The 16757-nt window shown below is 40.7% G+C and overlaps 1 protein-coding gene across 1 annotated transcript in view; it reads left to right on the forward strand.

Annotated features, from left to right (window-relative positions):
- The window catches only part of Su(Tpl) (Suppressor of Triplolethal), a 71491-nt gene that overhangs the window by 40083 nt on the left and 14651 nt on the right, over positions 1–16757 (forward strand). Inside the window, exons 3-9 of the mRNA XM_019049694.2 lie at positions 8633–8766; positions 9836–9952; positions 11237–11437; positions 12372–12442; positions 14203–14359; positions 14768–15811; positions 16237–16408. Coding sequence (XP_018905239.2) covers positions 8633–8766; positions 9836–9952; positions 11237–11437; positions 12372–12442; positions 14203–14359; positions 14768–15811; positions 16237–16408 — 1896 coding nt within the window. The remainder of the gene's footprint in view (positions 1–8632; positions 8767–9835; positions 9953–11236; positions 11438–12371; positions 12443–14202; positions 14360–14767; positions 15812–16236; positions 16409–16757) is intronic.

Here is a 16757-nt window from a genome sequence, read left to right on the forward strand (position 1 = left end):
AGAAAATAAATATTCGACCATGATTTTAGGTTCCCTAAGTGTTTGAGTTCTCAGCGTTGTGGGTGGATTTCCTCAGAGGATTCAGCAATTTGGCAACACCGGATTTCTTCGATTTAAACCTACGGTAGATAATCGATTCTTGTCGCAGCACCTGGCCCCTCCAAAAATCGATACATTTCCGTAGGGTTAAATGTAGGAAAGACAACGTTGCCAATTTGCTGGATTCGCCAATGGATTTCCTCCGATTCGTCGCGAACACTCAGTTGAAATCTTCTCGAGTATGAATGATGGGGGGAAAGGTTGACATATAATTGAGTGCTCTCACAGGTCGGTATAGTCATACTTTTTCAGCTACTCAATAATCGCCGATAAAATTTTGCGTATGTGTCACAAGAACATTAAGAAATATCGTAGATTTCGTGAATTTTTCTCCTAAAAACGTAAGCAATTTGAGAGCTGAACGTCATAACTTTCTCAACTTCGAAAATGGTCAAAATTTGACCATCAAGCAAATTGTCCCTGACCCAGGCATTTGATTTAAAGCCTGTTTTGATTGTTCGCCCACGACGTATTTACAATATAAGAGAGAAAAAAATAATTGTGTGAGTAGATTTCGTAGCCTTGGAGTGGAGATACGTTCCTTCGTAAAGCGACGAATTTTCTCCGATTCGGGTACAATTATGTCGGTATTTTTTTTTCCTTTTTTTGCGAGTCGTAAGACTCGACTATGGAAAGGCGGCTCGGCGACAAGCGTAACTAACCCATTTTTTCTGGCGAGTTTTAATCGAAAAGAGGATATGTTAATGTATCCGATTCTCGGGGCGCGCAACGCGATTGATTAACATACTTGTTGTTCATCAAAAGCACGCTCGACAGTGGCGTGGCGTGTTTTGCGATATATCTATTGATCTGTCATTTAAAACTATGGAAAAGGATCGATTATCAAGGTGTTTGCAGCGAACACTTTGATAATCGATTCTTTACTACAGCTTCAAATGGAGAAATATCGATAATCGATCATTCACGCCGCACGCTCGACAACGTTGACGACGGCGGCGGCGGCGCACAGTGGATCAAGTCAATCGGAGAGGTCGGACATGAAATGTTTTACTGCGAATTTTGATGTTCATTTCGTCACATTTTAAATTTTAAGAGGTGGTTTTAGTAGGAAATTTTCCGAGGAAACCAATGAAACTACTTTCAGAACCTCAAAGTTTGAATGCGCAGAGTTACAAGCGTCTAAAGTTTCCGAATTTTGTCCGACCTCTCCGATCGACTCGTACCAGTGTGCGGCGACGGCGACGCGACGAAACCCGAGCCGATATCCCCGGAGGACTCCAAGTTCTTGAAAAATTAATCGAGCAACATTTTCTTCTGCGAAGCGGCGCTTAATATACGTCGCGCCCGCTATACGTGCCGCCCCGCCATGCGGAAATGCGGGTTTCCCTAAATTTCCCGCTTTTCCGTCGCCGCTGTCGTCCCGCCCGCTGTACTTGACCGAGAGCAGGAACCGCACTTCGAACCGATTTTCATTTCGCTTGACCGCGAAATTTTTCGCACGGCGAATCCTTGTCATTTTCCCCCGTGAGTTATTCTGCACAGGGTTGCCATAGTCAGGGTGTACCGGGAAAACCGGGTAATGTCAGGGAATTTTTAAAAGTCAAGGAAAGCCCGGAAATGTCAAGGAAAATCCCTAGGTCACCTTTCTTTCGCTTTCTAAAAAGGTTTGACGTTTTGAACAACCAATTCGCCTGAAAACTATCTGTAATTATGTCGTTTTCAACATATGGCATATCCTCAATTGTCAGGGAATTCCGCAAAAATGTGTCAGGGAATTTCATCCTCTAAATTCTGTAACAACCCTGTGTACACTGAAAAAAAAGTTCTGGACTGTATAAATATGCCGTTCGTTCTGGGCTCACAATCAGAGGCCGAAAAATTCGGGTGCTAAAGCCGTAGCTTTGATTGCTCCCCGGGTGCTACACCCGGAACTTTCGGGCTCTGAGCTCGCAACGGGGACGGCATGTGTATATAGCCCGTAAGTACGGCTTCCGAAGTTTTTTTTCAGTGTATCGAGCTTTTTTCGCACATCGACGGTGACATTGCAAAAACGTGTATCTCATACAGTAGAATTTCGATTATCCTACACGATATTTCCACCGCTGAAACATGTCATTTCCGCCATATAGGCCTGAAGCCAAACTGATTTCGACTCAGATAGGGCAGATACTTTTCGCACAACGAAGGCCTCACAACATTTTAATCCAGATTCACCCTCAGATAGAACACTTATTTTAAGGTGAACTGTAGATATTCCGAAGAAAGTGGAGGGAGACGCGGCGAAAATCAATTGATTTACCGTTGAATGGACCCCGGAGTCCTGGACCCGTCCCGCCTGTCCCGTTCCATTCACTCTCGCCGGCAATCTGGGCGTAGGATCGGAAATGCACCCGGGACGCACCACCTGCACCTGTCATCAAGTGCACACCTTTGTCTGTCTTCGAGACGCAGTCTGTGAAATACATCTGTCCCTTCCCTCCGTCGAGATTTAGCATGTGTCCTACACCTTTACTTTTATTTCGGAGTCATCTGTGAACTACAGTAATCCCAACTTTTCTGGAGTTCTGTCTCTTCCCTCCGTCGAGATTTAGCATGTGTCCTACACCTTTACTTTTATTTCGGAGTCATCGGTGAACTAGAGTAATCCCAACTTTTCTGGAGTTCTGTCTCTTCCCTCCGTCGAGATTTAGCATGTGTCCTACACCTTTACTTTTATTTCGGAGTCATCGGTGAACCAGAGTAATCCCAACTTTTCTGGAGTTGAATTTCGTTAAGTTGATTCGACGGTTGATATTTTTTGTGTCAGGGCGACGTGCAATATATCGCATCAATTCGCTCCATAATTTCGGCTACTCGTCATTTTTTTCGAATTCTGAGATCGCACTTCTGTTGTCACGAGACTAAAAAATTCATGTACCAAATTTGACAACGAAATTCAACGTATTGAAGGCTGGGTATTTCAGAGGAAAAATATCGCATTCGAGTGCAGTTTCGATATCGGTATCGATTGGCTCTCGTTGTGGCCTCTTTTAGAGTAGGTCACACTCTCAAACTGCTCGTCTTGGACTCAACATTTTGGCCCCTTCGGAAAAGTGCAGGGAAACTTCACTAGAAATATTTCTAAATTTTCAATGGCACCTTCCTGAGCACTCGCAAGCTGATTCGGAGATAATCAGAGATCAACTTGGGTCCTAAAATAAGGCGAAGGAATCTCAAACTCATCGAGGTTGCCCAAAATGCGGGGTAAATATTACCTGCTTGACCTTTTGAAGTCCTCACGCCTTACGATGAGTGCCAACTCCTGTTTATGTGTTCAGCGTTATCCCTGCGTGGATAATTCGATTAAGTGCAGAGGTGGACCCTTCAACAGCTTAACACTAGTAGAAATGTTGAATTGCCAACAATCGGGCCTCATCTTCTTCCTGCCACCGAGAGCCTGTAAAGCTATCGCAGACTCTTAGTAAATTCACTTAACTCCTTGTCCGGAGAGAGACCCTACACAAGCCTTTTCGCGACAGGTGTGAAATAGTTTGCTTCTTTCTGGTGACTGCATGAGCATTTTCTTTTGGATAGCGATGGAGCAGCAGGGTGTCTAACTGACTACTGGTCCGAAAAATCTGGAAAGTCAGGAAATAGCAATGATGTTTGTAGAGGCAGTCCGGAAAAAGTACGGAAATTCCGCGCGAGGGTCCGGAATTCCTCGCCTCGTATCGCACATGCCTGAAAATTATGCCGCCCCTTGCGCATTGATTCTAAGTGCGCACAGTATTTCCCTGCTAGATCGCGACTGTGCAGCCAGTGTTTCTTCAGGCCTCCAATGAGCTTCAACTTTCATGATTACGCAATTGTTTTTTTCCGCGTGTTGCGCGTGAATTTTGAACTTTTGCGAATTTTTTCACGTAAAGATGAAGAAGAAAAAAAAGCACTGAATATTTCTGTCCAGGAGGTCCTGAATTTTATGAGGTAGTACTAGGAAAGTGCTGTCAAAGCACTGATTGTTGCCATCCAGTTTTAGCAGACACCCTACAGCAGCAACGGGCGCAGCACGCCTTCTTGTTGGTTGTTGAGCTTGGGGATTACCGAAAAAGTACTGAATATTTCTGTTGAGGAGGTCCTGAATTTCATGGGGTAGCACTGGGGAAGTGCTGTCAAAGCACTGATTTTTGCCATCTAGTTTTAGCAGACACCCTACAGCAGCAACGGGCGCAGCACGCCTTCTTGTTGGTTGTTGAGCTTGGGGATTACCGAAAAAGTACTGAATATTTCTGTTGAGGAGGTCCTGAATTTCATGGGGTAGCACTGGGGAAGTGCTGTCAAAGCACTGATTTTTGCCATCTAGTTTTAGCAGGCACCCTACAGCAGCAACGGGCGCAGCACGCCTTCTTGTTGGTTGTTGAGCTTGGGGATTACCGAAAAAGTACTGAATATTTCTGTCGAGGAGGTCCTGAACTTTATGGGGTAGCACTGGAAAAGTGCTGTCAAAGTACTGATTTTTGCCATCCAGTTTTAGCAGACACCCTACAGCAGCAACGGGCGCAGCACGCCTTCTCATTGGTTGTTGAGCTTGGGGATTAGCAGCGCGGCCGATAAGTTTACTCCGGAAGTGTGTATTCCGTGTGTTCGTTTCCTTTCGACTGGCCTTCGTCGAGCCCGATGCCGTTGTTGGCAACAATCCTCGGCTGTCCACGGCTCATCAGAATCGGACAAATTTTTTCTCTCAGACCACGTGATCGGACTGTCCGTCGTTTAGGACTCGTCGCCGCGTTCAACCTCCAATAAGACGGTAGGTGAACCTTCGAACGATGGAACCCCGAAAACATGGCCTCTAGGACCTGGAAAAACCGGGATTCATCTGGGAGTGAAAAGCTTTAGAGAAAATTCGGAAATTTTTACCAGGAAACGGGAATCTCTTCTTCCACCAAAAATTTGAATATGAGCTGAAGAATCGGCTGGAAAGTTAAACAAATTCGATGCTCATATCTGAAACTCCGGGGGCGTATATACTTTTCCCCAAGAAAATCCCGTAGAAGTAGGAGGAATACTTGGAATTCTCGTTAGGGAATGAGCACAGTCGAGAATTCTAGACATCACGCCCGAAAGTAAAATCTTGCACCGATCGCTGCAAAACCAGCAGAATCTCCTGCCGGCCGATTATTGAAATTGATGGACAAAGAAAACGAAAGGGATAGGTATAGGAGGGATCCTATTGACGGAAGCGAGTGATAGCAATGGACAAAGGGGGTGGGTAATAGACTAACTAACGGCAACCCACCAGAGACCCTATGGTTAGTCCATCATTTTCTCCCATTGTCCACAGGAAAGATGAAATGGATTGCATTTTGCATAAAGGACCAAGAGCATTCCAATGTTGCCAAGATTGTGCAACTTAAATTCTTTGCAAAGCAACTACTAAAACCATGGAAAAACTTGAAATTACATACATAATTTTTGTCATGAATTGATAGCTTTTTGGAAGTTAAGATAAAACTTGTTTTGATGTTCAGTTTATTTTTGCAAGGTGAAAAAAGCTGCACAATATAGCGATATCGAAATGCTCTTGGTTCCTTTTTGCAAAATGCAATCCAAATGATCCCTTTTTAAGCAATAGGATGGCACTATACTCTCTCTATTTCTTCTTTGTCCATCAACTCGATTATAGTAGAGTCCCTTCATACTGAGAGTTAAGACAATGTGAAACCATTTCTGATTGGTTACCGTCTTTTAGGCCTCCACAGTGTCACAAACGGGAACAAAGATTACATTTTCACCAATTGCAAAGATTATAATCTGGAATGGATCGAGGAATTACAGGTTTGACACGGAACAGACGGAATGACAGAGGGAACGGAGAAAGGAATTTGAGAATTAGCCGATCAAAGATTACGAAAAACGTTCAATTTGTGTAATCTTCATTCCCGTTTGTGACTCCGTGAGGGGGTTTTGTCTTAACTCTCAGTATAAAGGGACTCTAGATTATCTGCGATTGGTCTCGGTGACCGACGCTGCGGATGAGGTAACTTTGATCGTGAAAAATCCAGGGGCGTCCACGTTTCCCGGGAATTCCCCGACGTCGGGGCGGCCGGGGAGGGGGACGTCGACGTCCCCCTAGACCGTCGTCGTCGGCGTCGTCTCATCGGCGTCCGGAAATTTGGTCGCTAGCGGGTGGGGATCTCTGAACCGGGGAGGGGGGGAGCGGGTTAGAGCGAGTCGGAATCGGGAGTCTGTGTGTTAGTGCTCGCAGTGAAAGCTGGTTTCTGGTTTTACAAGTGGTCGGCGCGACCACGGCCGTATCCAGACCCAGACGCGACCCCGAGCCGGAGCGCGGGCCCCGGCACTGGGTCACGCCGCCTCATTCCTCATTTCGACCCGCCAGGCCGCCACCGATTCTCAGGCTCATTCTTCTCGCCCGACCAAGACGAGTCCACCGCGCACCGCGCCGCGCACACCCGGGCTCGGCCTGCGCCTGCGCCGCGCTCCGCCGCTCGCCACTGCGCCTGCGCCGACGCCTAATCCGCGAGCGCCAGCGCCGCTTCAGCCCCAGCCTCCCACCGGACCCGCGACGAGGCCTCCGCCGCACAGTTGCACGTATCGCTGCCAAACGCAACTGTGTGCATTTCTGCCGTGCTAAGGAAGAACGTCATACAAGCCTTCAGACGTTGCCAAATTTCTTCTAATGAATCAGGAATTTTCGAGAAAATTTGTGAACGTTTTTCCTCCAATTTTTCAGATAATTTTGTTCGCAATTTCGCGTATATTTCCTGAAAATTCTAAGGAAAAATATCCAAGGTGTCTTCAAAAATAAACATTTTATCGAAGGAAATTTGGCAACTCTCGAATGTTCACACGGCGTTTTTCCTTAGCACGGCAGATTAAGACATGAGTCCTAAGACCCATAAGAATATGTGCATGTCAGGGCTCACGTCATAATGCACATAGTTCTGTTTGATAGAAATACGTCCGGTTGGTCGTGTCAATAGGAGAGGTCGGACGAAACGTGGAAACTTTAAACGCTTACAACTCCGGTAATACTAAACTTTGGGGTTCTAAAAGTGGCTCCATTGGTTTCTTAGTGAAATTTTCCCCTGAAATCCCCCCTTCTAATTTAAAATATGACGAATTAAACATCAAAATTTGCAGTTTTAGTCATAAATTGCATGTGGGAGCTCTTCGATACACTGGGCGCCGGGGGTTCTGGAGGGTATGGAATACCCCCCCCCCCCCAGTCCAAAGGGGGGGGGGGTCGGGGGGCCTCCCTCGGCGCACCGTGGATCCAGTCAATTTGAGAGCTCGCACATGGAATTTTTCACTAAAACTACAAATTTTTAGGTTTATTTCGCCAAATTTTCAATCCTAACGGGTGGTTCTTGAAGAAAATTTCAGGGGGAAACCATTGGAACCACTTTAAGAACTACCAAGCTCTGTAGAAACCGAGTTATAAGCGTTCAAAGTTTCCTAATTTTGTTCGAACTCTTTTATCGACTCGATCCACCGTGCGCCGTGCCGTTCGTCGTGGCTCTGCGGCTGCGTCGCGGAGCTTCCGTTCTGAAGGTGAATCTATAGCGGGAGGAAGCCTACATCAATGTATCGAACGAATTTCGCTTGGCTGCTCGTCGAGTCTTCGTCGTTTCCGTAAGACGTAAAAGACGTAACTCCACTCCAATGTTGCCGAATTTCCCCTCATAAATTGCATGTTAACCAGGATAATCTTTGGCATTTCTAACATGAAATTTCACTGTTCTGTCCTCTGATTTCCTGGGAAAATCAAACAATTTTGGATAAGACTCAGCGGACTGATTATTGAAATTGATAGACAAAGCAAAAGACAAAGAAGACAAAAAAGATATGGAGGGATCCTCTTGGTGGAAGCGGGTGGTTGCAATGGACAAAGGACGTAGGAAATAGACTAACTAACGGCAACCCAGGAGAGACCCGATAGTTGGTCCATCATTTACCCCCTTAGTCTTTAAGAACCACCCATTTTAACCAATAGGATCGCTCTATAGGTCCTATGTCTTCTTTGTCTATCGCTCTGTCTATGAATTTCTATAATCGGCTCGTACATTTTCGTGAAATGAATCAATTATTTGAGTATATTTTGCAACCTCGGAGTGAAGTTACGTTACTTCGTCCGGGAGACAACTTATTGAATGGGTCAGTTGCGCTGGTTACAGAATCGTGTTCTGATGCTTGATTTTTTAAGATTAGCTAAAAATACTAAGATCTGTCCAGGCAGCAATTTTCCACGTTTTATATCAACCGTGATACCGCGCATCGACAAATTCGATTTATGACGTCATCCACCGCGATAGTGACACCCTTGGTTTCTTCCACCTTGCGCTCGTCCAAGTTTCACGTTGAGGAATTCACGTTAGAGATGAGTGCTTTTGTGTGTAGATATTTCAGTTCTCATTTGGAAATAGACATGATCCTTTTAAACAAACAAGGGCACAACTAGCTATTTTTTTTAATTTTTGATGCCAATCATAATAATGAATATTTCCAAATAACTGCCTTCAATATTTTGTCTAACTTTATTCATAGTTCTTACTTTGCCCTTTGTTTTTTGTTGCAGCGCCTCTCTTTCCCGTCTATTTCTCAGCCGGCTCAGCGTGGAGGGCGAGTTGGCTTTAATTTTAGTCTTTCTAATAATGCTGACATTGAAGGACCTCAGGGTAGTTTTGAATGTATCAAACAAAATGGGCCAAAGTAAGTAACCGTATTTAATCAAGTAATTTTTTTGTACTGTGTCTCATATCGGAGAGTACCTGGCTTTTGACAATTTCTGCACTCGGTTGTAACAGCGCATACACCTGTGGTTGTTGGCCGAGGAACCAAGAATGTCATGGTTTTTTTCAGGTTGATCAGTATGAAGTTTTTCTTCACATATCTTCTTCGCTTCAAGTAATGCTATCAAACTCTTTAAGTAATCAAAATATTGCTGCCTTTACCACAGAATGAGTTTCAGAATGAAATTCTAAATAAGGTTGTCCTTAAAAACAAAAATAACTCGAATTAAAGCATTTTCACGAAGTTTGACTGTCAAACTACATAATTCCAAAAGCTCCTGGCAGAGTTTTTCGCTAAATTAGAGGACAGTGGTACTTAGGGTTCATATAGCACAGTGTTCGAAACTCACAGGTGCCAAATGCGCCCAAGAAATCTGTCATGGCGCCTAAAAAATGAATACTCTGTGTGGCCCCTAAAAATCCCCCCCCCCTCCCCCAGAAAAAATCCTAATTTTTCTGTTTGGTGATTTTTCGAAATTTTTCCCAAGTTACAGCTACTTGCTCTGTAACTAAAACATCTTGTGTCTAACTTTTCACTAAATGCGCAGTGATATATAGGCAAAAAGTCAATTTGGCCCCTAAAACATCTTCAATGGCCCCTAAAAATCGAGCGTGATGAGACACATGGCTCCTGAAACTCAAAGGTGAGTTTCGAACACTGATCTAGCCTCAGGGAGCGCCATGCAGTGACGAACACTTTTATCAGCCATAAGCCTCCTGCCTATGTAAAAAAAAAAAAAAAAAAAAAAAAAATGTAAAAAATAAAAACCAAAAAAAAAAAAAAAACAAAACAACTGCTGACATTTAAGTTTCAGCAAGCTATCCAGGAAATTATTTTCTTCTTGCTGCCAAGTGTTAAGCTCAGCTTCCATTTTACAACAAGTATGTGACCATCATAGCAATATTATCAACTGTTTTCCTACTCTTTCCCAGTATTTTGTTCATCCATTATTCTTGTAATTGTACCATTAATTATGTTCTGTGATCAGGTGCTTGGAAACTGTCGGCTCCCTCCAATGTAAAATGCGTATCCATGCCAACGAAGACATTTATGAAGCTACCAGGAGTAGAATGGCAGCTGTTGAACAGCAGCAAAAGAAAAATTGGTATGTTATCTCTTTTTTACTTTTTTTTTATTTATTTTTTTATTTTTTTTTATCATAGTAAGAATGAAGTATTGCTGTAGGTAGCAACAAAAAGGATTAACCCTCCTTGACCGGAGAGAAATTGGATGTATTCAATTGTTGGCTAGATTGATGACAATGTTGCAAAAAGAAAAAGCTGAAATTTGATAAAGATATATTTTTATCTTGGATAAAATCCAGGGAAGTAAACGCACATTTGTCTACGCCAAAGTGTGCATAGTATTGAAGATAGGATAACTTGCCGAGAAAGCAGCATGAATTTCTGTCATTTTAAAATTTTACTCTCGACCGTCAGTTTGGAAATATTTCGTTCTAAATATTCTTTAAACTTCAAAAAGCCATTAAAATTATTTTTATTTGCATAAGTATTCAGGGCAGAAGTTATGGAAGTTAAAACAGGGAATATCTTTTTCGCATCCAAATCTCATATGTGAGCTGCAAGTTGAGCTCATTTTCTTGCAGTGTAATTTTCAATACTGAAATAATCCATAAATGTGTCCACTCTAAACCGAACGTAACAGGAAGGAAATAAAAATTCTCACAGGCATCATTATGGAGCTCATACTAGGCAGAAATTTAGTCTTAGGATTGAGTTTTGTCATCTGATTTCAGTTTGAAACTTTGATTTAGTCCCTCTAATCATATCATGTTTACCTGTGAAGTCCTGGCAAAAGAACCAAACTTCTTCTTCTATGACAAAGTTTTCTTTGATGAAAAGGAAAGATGGTTCTATTTCCGCAACTCAGTTGTGATCGAATCTGTGGAAAGGGACCTTATCCTCTTTAAATTCTAACCTCCTTAACTTTTTGCAAATGTATGAAGGGAGAAAATCTGGGGATTTTCGTGCAAGTTTAGCTCTCAAAGCCCAAAAATTGAAGGCAATGTGATGAGCCCTGCAGTTCCAAGACCAAAAATTTTAGATCATAGAAAAACCAGGGTTTAAGTTTTCACCAAAAGTTACATCAAATTTTCTCCAGGAAGATAAGATTCCCTTTCCACAGATCTGGTCACCGTTATCTCCTCTGATTTCAAGGCAATAACAAATATTTTGTGTGGGCATGTTTCTGGAAATAAGGATTTGATTCGAGTGGTGCAACTTTGAAAAGCATTTCTGGAAAATTTCCTCAGCCAATTTCTCAATTGTTCTCTACTCATTCTTATTCACAATTTTATATCCAAAAAACTGTGCCTCGTTCAAAATAGTCACTCTTATCAATTGAATGTTAATTTGTTTTTCTGTTTCAGCACTAGGGAAATAGAGCTAAATAAAACTGGTATCGGAAGGAAAGCTAAAATATGCCGGAATAGTGCTCCAAAAATAGATCCTATTCCTCCCTCATCTTATGGTTACCCATCTATCAAGTACCAAACTAGTAGTAGTAATAAGTCAAGTTGTTCGCCCGCGTTAAAACATGGAAACCCAGATATTGTGAGACAACCCTTAAGGTGAGTCATAAATCATCTAATCAAACAACAACCCTGTGATCGTGTGTCTATAGACAGGTGACAATATCTGATTTCCTGCTTGGTTACTACATATCTCATTTATTTAAGACATTTTGTGGTGGGGACTCTTTTTTAGCCAAGTTTCAAATCCAGCAGAGTTGTCATTCTAATTGTTTTCTTACAACCATTGGTGTTCTGCGTAAAACTGGGAAAACCAATCAGAGAGATGCAAAGATTTTTGGGAAATAGGATACAGATGGCTGTGCAGGTCTGTCTAGCGACCAGTAAAACCAGGAATGGGATAGGACCAGAAAACACTCAAAAGAGAGGGTTGCTAACCCTCGCACTTTATTTTGATTCTTTTAAAAAATTCACAGTACCTCTATAATTAGCCCTGCAGCGCTGTCTCCTGGCCTTGAGTGAATTTTTCCCTTTGAAATTTAAGCTCCTATTGATCCATGCCGATACTCAGCGTGGAGTTTTGTTCATTTTTGGTTTCTTTTGCTTTGGAAAAAAAATAGGGGAAAGTCAGAGAGACAGAAAAACTAATGGTCAAGAAAAATCTGGATTGTCAGAGAAAGAAAAGTAAATGTTGCCAGACACCCTACTATTCTCTTAATGGAAGGTATTTTAAATGTGTGTTTTTAGAATGAGCCCTGAATTCGAAGAAATAACATTCAATTGCTTACCATTTTTCTGGGAGAATTTCTCATTCTGATATGAAAATGACATTCTGGCTCCTTAGGATTTGAAAATGAGTTAGTGGTTGTGTATCAGGTTATTTATTGTATGACCAACATTGATTGATAATTCAAAAATATAGTAATATAAGTGTATTCAACTGGTCAATCATTCATTGAGCATTTCCTTGCTTAAGTGAATTGTCTAACTATCAACATTATGTAATCCTACTTTACTATTTATTTGTTCACAGAACTAGATTAATTCATCTATTAGCTGTGAGAAATTATAAAAAGCCTGAAATTTACGCTGCAATTTCTCGAGGTAACTAAAATATTTGTGATCTTCTTATGATTTCTCCATTTTCTACCCGTTGGATAGTTCAGAGCACCTGGTTCAGACCCTCCTGTACAAACAGCAATTTTGTGGCTCATATTTAGACAGGAGACTATGCGAATGGTTCCAAAGAATCCAGATTTAATTTCCCCCAAGCCATCTAGGAAGGAAATCACAGCTCTGGTGGTTAAAACTACATTTTAAACTGTATTGAAACCAATAGAACCTGAAAGCCATGTTAAGTTTTCCTATTATCCATATATTTCTTTTTCCGCCTTTTTCTCAGAATCTAAAGAAAAATTGGTTGAAAAGATCTAATCACACTGAGGATGTGATTTCTCTCTTTCAAGAGAGCAATTTTAAGAGGAAAATTCTACAGCACAACGGGAAGTCTGCACTGTATGCAACCTAGTTTCTGAGTTTAGCCATCAGTATGATCTTTTTTCACCATATCGTGATTTGAAATATTACATCCCCCCAATTATTTAATTCTAATTGTCATGAAGTTAAAATTTTCGTGCAAAGAGCATTTCCATGCTGCCAAACCTTAAAAAGTAACAAAGTTAAACCCCTGTTCCGTGTCAATCAGGGTGTCTACAAGTCCGGAATTTCCGGAAAGTCCAGAAATAGTACTGATCTTTCAAGGGCGGTCCGGAAGTACTGTTAAAGTGCAGAAATTCGGCAGAAGGTCCGGAATTTTTTCATTTTGTTGTCATTTTTGTCGCAATTTGAGCGAGAATTCAAATTTTTGAAATGTTTCGAATTTCATCGATTAGAGGTACTGAGAAAGGACTAAATTTTTCTGTTGAGGAGGCTTTGAATTTCTTGGGAATGTAGTGAAGAAGCGCTGTAAAAGTACTGATTTTTGGCCAGCCTGTTCTAGTAGACATCCTGGTCAATGTATCGTTAAATCTTAGGAAAAAATTACGAAGATTTTTTTTACCATCAAGCGAACCCCAGTTTGTGGTATTTGAACTCCCAAAAAGACCTCACTCTCCACACAAGGGGCTGAGTTTTGAGAGTTTACGAATTTCCGACTATAGTTTGTCAATTGATTTTAGCTGGTGGTATACTCAGTGCTTTTGACTTTAAACTCAGCAAATAGAATATCTGCAAATTTTAAACTTCAGAAATGTAAAATTTGCTATTATCCTTTTAAACTGAAAAACTTATTTTTCTGATTGCTTCATGAATACACTGGAATGCTGACTAGGTGTGGAAAGTGATTTCTTCAAATTTTCTGTGCACCTCTTAATTTTCCGATGTTATATTTCAATGCTTCTCCCTGTCACTATTGCCAATCTCCCAGCCATCAGGCTTAAATCCTACATTTCTTCAATTTGAAAGTTGTAGTTTTCAACAAATTTCCGATCAGTGCGATGAAAATTTTCCCTGTAGCAAGTTTTCGCAATTATATCTGTAAATATATTTCTGTGCTTATGCTAAAATGGATTTTTGTGATCTGTAACGAAATTAAAGTGTTTAAAAGTTAACCATAGAAAACACTCACGACAGTTTGAGATCCTCTTTATTTTATTCCATTTTTTCTTTTGTTTCGAACATGAGTTAAATCAAATCCTACGACAAATTACAAGATGTAAATAAAGGCAAATGCGGCAGTCAAAGTAAACAGAAATTGGTACCTTTGGCCCATTTTGTTATAACAACTAACTAGATAACCATGATAGGTATTTCTAACTTCTAATATTCTCACATTAACACTAATATTTCCCTTTAATTTTTTTCAGATGGAATGAAAGAACGTGATAAAAATCAATTAATGCCAACTCTTTTAAGTATAGCTTCTGTTCGTGACAATACTTACCGGTTATTTAGACATATTTGGAATGAAGTTAGAGAAGACTGGCCTTTTTATACGGAACAAGAAAGGCAAATGTTAAAAAGGTATTAGCTTCAATGTCCATTTATAATAATGAACCAAACGTAATATTCCAAAAGCCTAAGTATTTTTGATAGCAGCACTTAGGTTTCAATTCGTTTTTACTTTAACGCTCTCCGAACCAATCCTGTTCTCTTTTTCTTTAGTAAATTCATCGCTCACACCAAAGACCGGCCTCAGGTCACCAATCTGAGAGGTACAGAAAAGATCTTTCGCTCTTACCTCAATTTATGAATGCTTCTTTAGATTTTTTTTTTTATCTAATTATCCTGTTCTTAGTTTAACTTCACTTTTAGCAGGTAGAATTTTGCCCATTGAATTTGGTTTTCCTGTCATTTTTTTGGCAAAAAAAGTTTTCTCTGAACATCATTGCCTATGCATCATTAATGAAATGGGTTATTCATTTTTTCCAGGAACAAACCCCAAAACTTAACTCCTCCAGGTAATAGTGATGGTGGAAGTTCTGCAAGTAGTGGTCAATCGCCTGGAAGTAATCATCCCGGAAGTCCTCCCTCAGCGATAGAGGGGCCTTCCTCGCTCAAACGTCCCGGCTATTTCAATGGAGTTGATGGGATTCAAACGAAACGTCACAGGGTATCACATTACCGAAAACCAGCGGGGAACGGGACAAGCATCTCTTCTATTCCTAGCCAAAACGATGAATCAAGGTTTAGCGCCAAGTCAAAAATGGATAGTTTAGCTAATGATAATGGATTCAGCAGTAAAAGGACGCGCATGGATAATATGGACCTATTCAACAACATGAATGATCGAAGCCCACTATCGTTAAATACCATGACATCTTACAAAGCCGAAACTGATTCTGATAATGATGACTTTTTCTGCCCTAAATCATTGAATAGGAGCTCGTCTCCTCAACTTAGCCCTGTAGTTAATAAGAATTATTCTCCTTCTACCGCTCACAATGCTCACATTAGTTCAACACCTTCGGATGCCAGACTTTCTAGCACGGACGTGACGCAAAGAAAATCTAGTAAATTACCGAAATTGTGTCTAGATAATGAAGAAGTTCGTGCCGATGTTAGTTCATGGTTAAATAATAGCTCTGATGATGTTGACATGGCACCGCCCGAACAGCAGTACACTACGTCGTCAACAAAACCCTACGAGGTCACGTCTTCCACTGATATTATGTCCAAATCTGATAGTCAGTTCCCGTCTTTGTCTGAATCTGTGCCAGTTGATACGAGTCATGTAAAAAAGGAGAATCTAGACAAGAGTCATATGAAAAAACAAACTCCCGACACAAGGCAAATCAAGAAGGAAAACATAGACACAAGGCATGTGAAGAAAGAAAATGTGAGTGCAAGTCATTTAAAGAAGGAGAATTTGGACATGAATACTTGTAATCAAAATAGTTCGGCTTTAGTCCAGGACTCTTTTCAACCCTTAGAATGTACAGTGCAACAAGCTCAACCGCTACCTAGATATATGAAGTAAGTCCTCGCCTTCTCTTCATATTTCTTTTTCAATTACCTGTTCAATACCGTTACTTCTTTTTTATTTTTGACACTTTACCAAGAAATGCTTTTCAGGCATTTCTTGGTATTGTGTGAGTAGTCCTTTTGTCATTAATTCTGGAAAGTCTTTGAGAAAATTTTAAATATTCTATGAAAAATCTTTGAAAGTCTTTGATTTCATCATGTAATACAAACTTTTCTTTAAAAAAATGGTTTTCTTAATCTGTCAATGTATGTAGAAATTAGAGGATACTAGTTATAACAATATAAAGGTGATGGAAAAACCTAAAACAACATCTGTATTGGCTCAACCATCTGACGGAACATCGCAAAGAATATATTTTATTACATACTTTTCTCATTATAATTGAGTTCTCAAGTGTTTTGTTTTCATTTTGCAGGGACTATACTACTATAAAGACTTTAGAGCAGCGTAGAAAATATAAAGACGATTTTAATGCGAATTATACAGAGTATAAAAGTCTGCATAAAATTGTAGAGCACACTACTGCGAAATTCTCGTATCTGGAAGAGGAACTGAAAAAGCACCCTAAAAATTCAGCAGAATATGAGGTCAGTATTTATTGTTTGTCTTATTTGTTGCTATTCTATTCTGTAGAAGAAACAACTTGATCCGCCCTAATAATGTCCTTCTTTCTAATTTTTTTTGTTTTTGCTGGTTGAAAATGCGGGTGTGATCCCTGCGAAACGTCCCTGGCTTTTTATTTCATTTTATGTGTTCTTTTTATTATTTGTAGCCTTAGTCCTGATTTAAGTTGTTTCTTTGTTCTACTCTATATTCAGCAAATGCTTAGTCTAAGTTTTTTCACTCATTCAATCCAGTGCAGATTTTATCGCACTCCAAGAAGGTATAATTTTTTTATCTTATGGTTGAATAAATGTCAGGGAGAAGCTGCATTAT

The sequence above is a fragment of the Bemisia tabaci genome, chromosome 4, assembly GCF_918797505.1.
Source record: "Bemisia tabaci chromosome 4, PGI_BMITA_v3".
NCBI lineage: Eukaryota > Metazoa > Arthropoda > Insecta > Hemiptera > Aleyrodidae > Bemisia > Bemisia tabaci.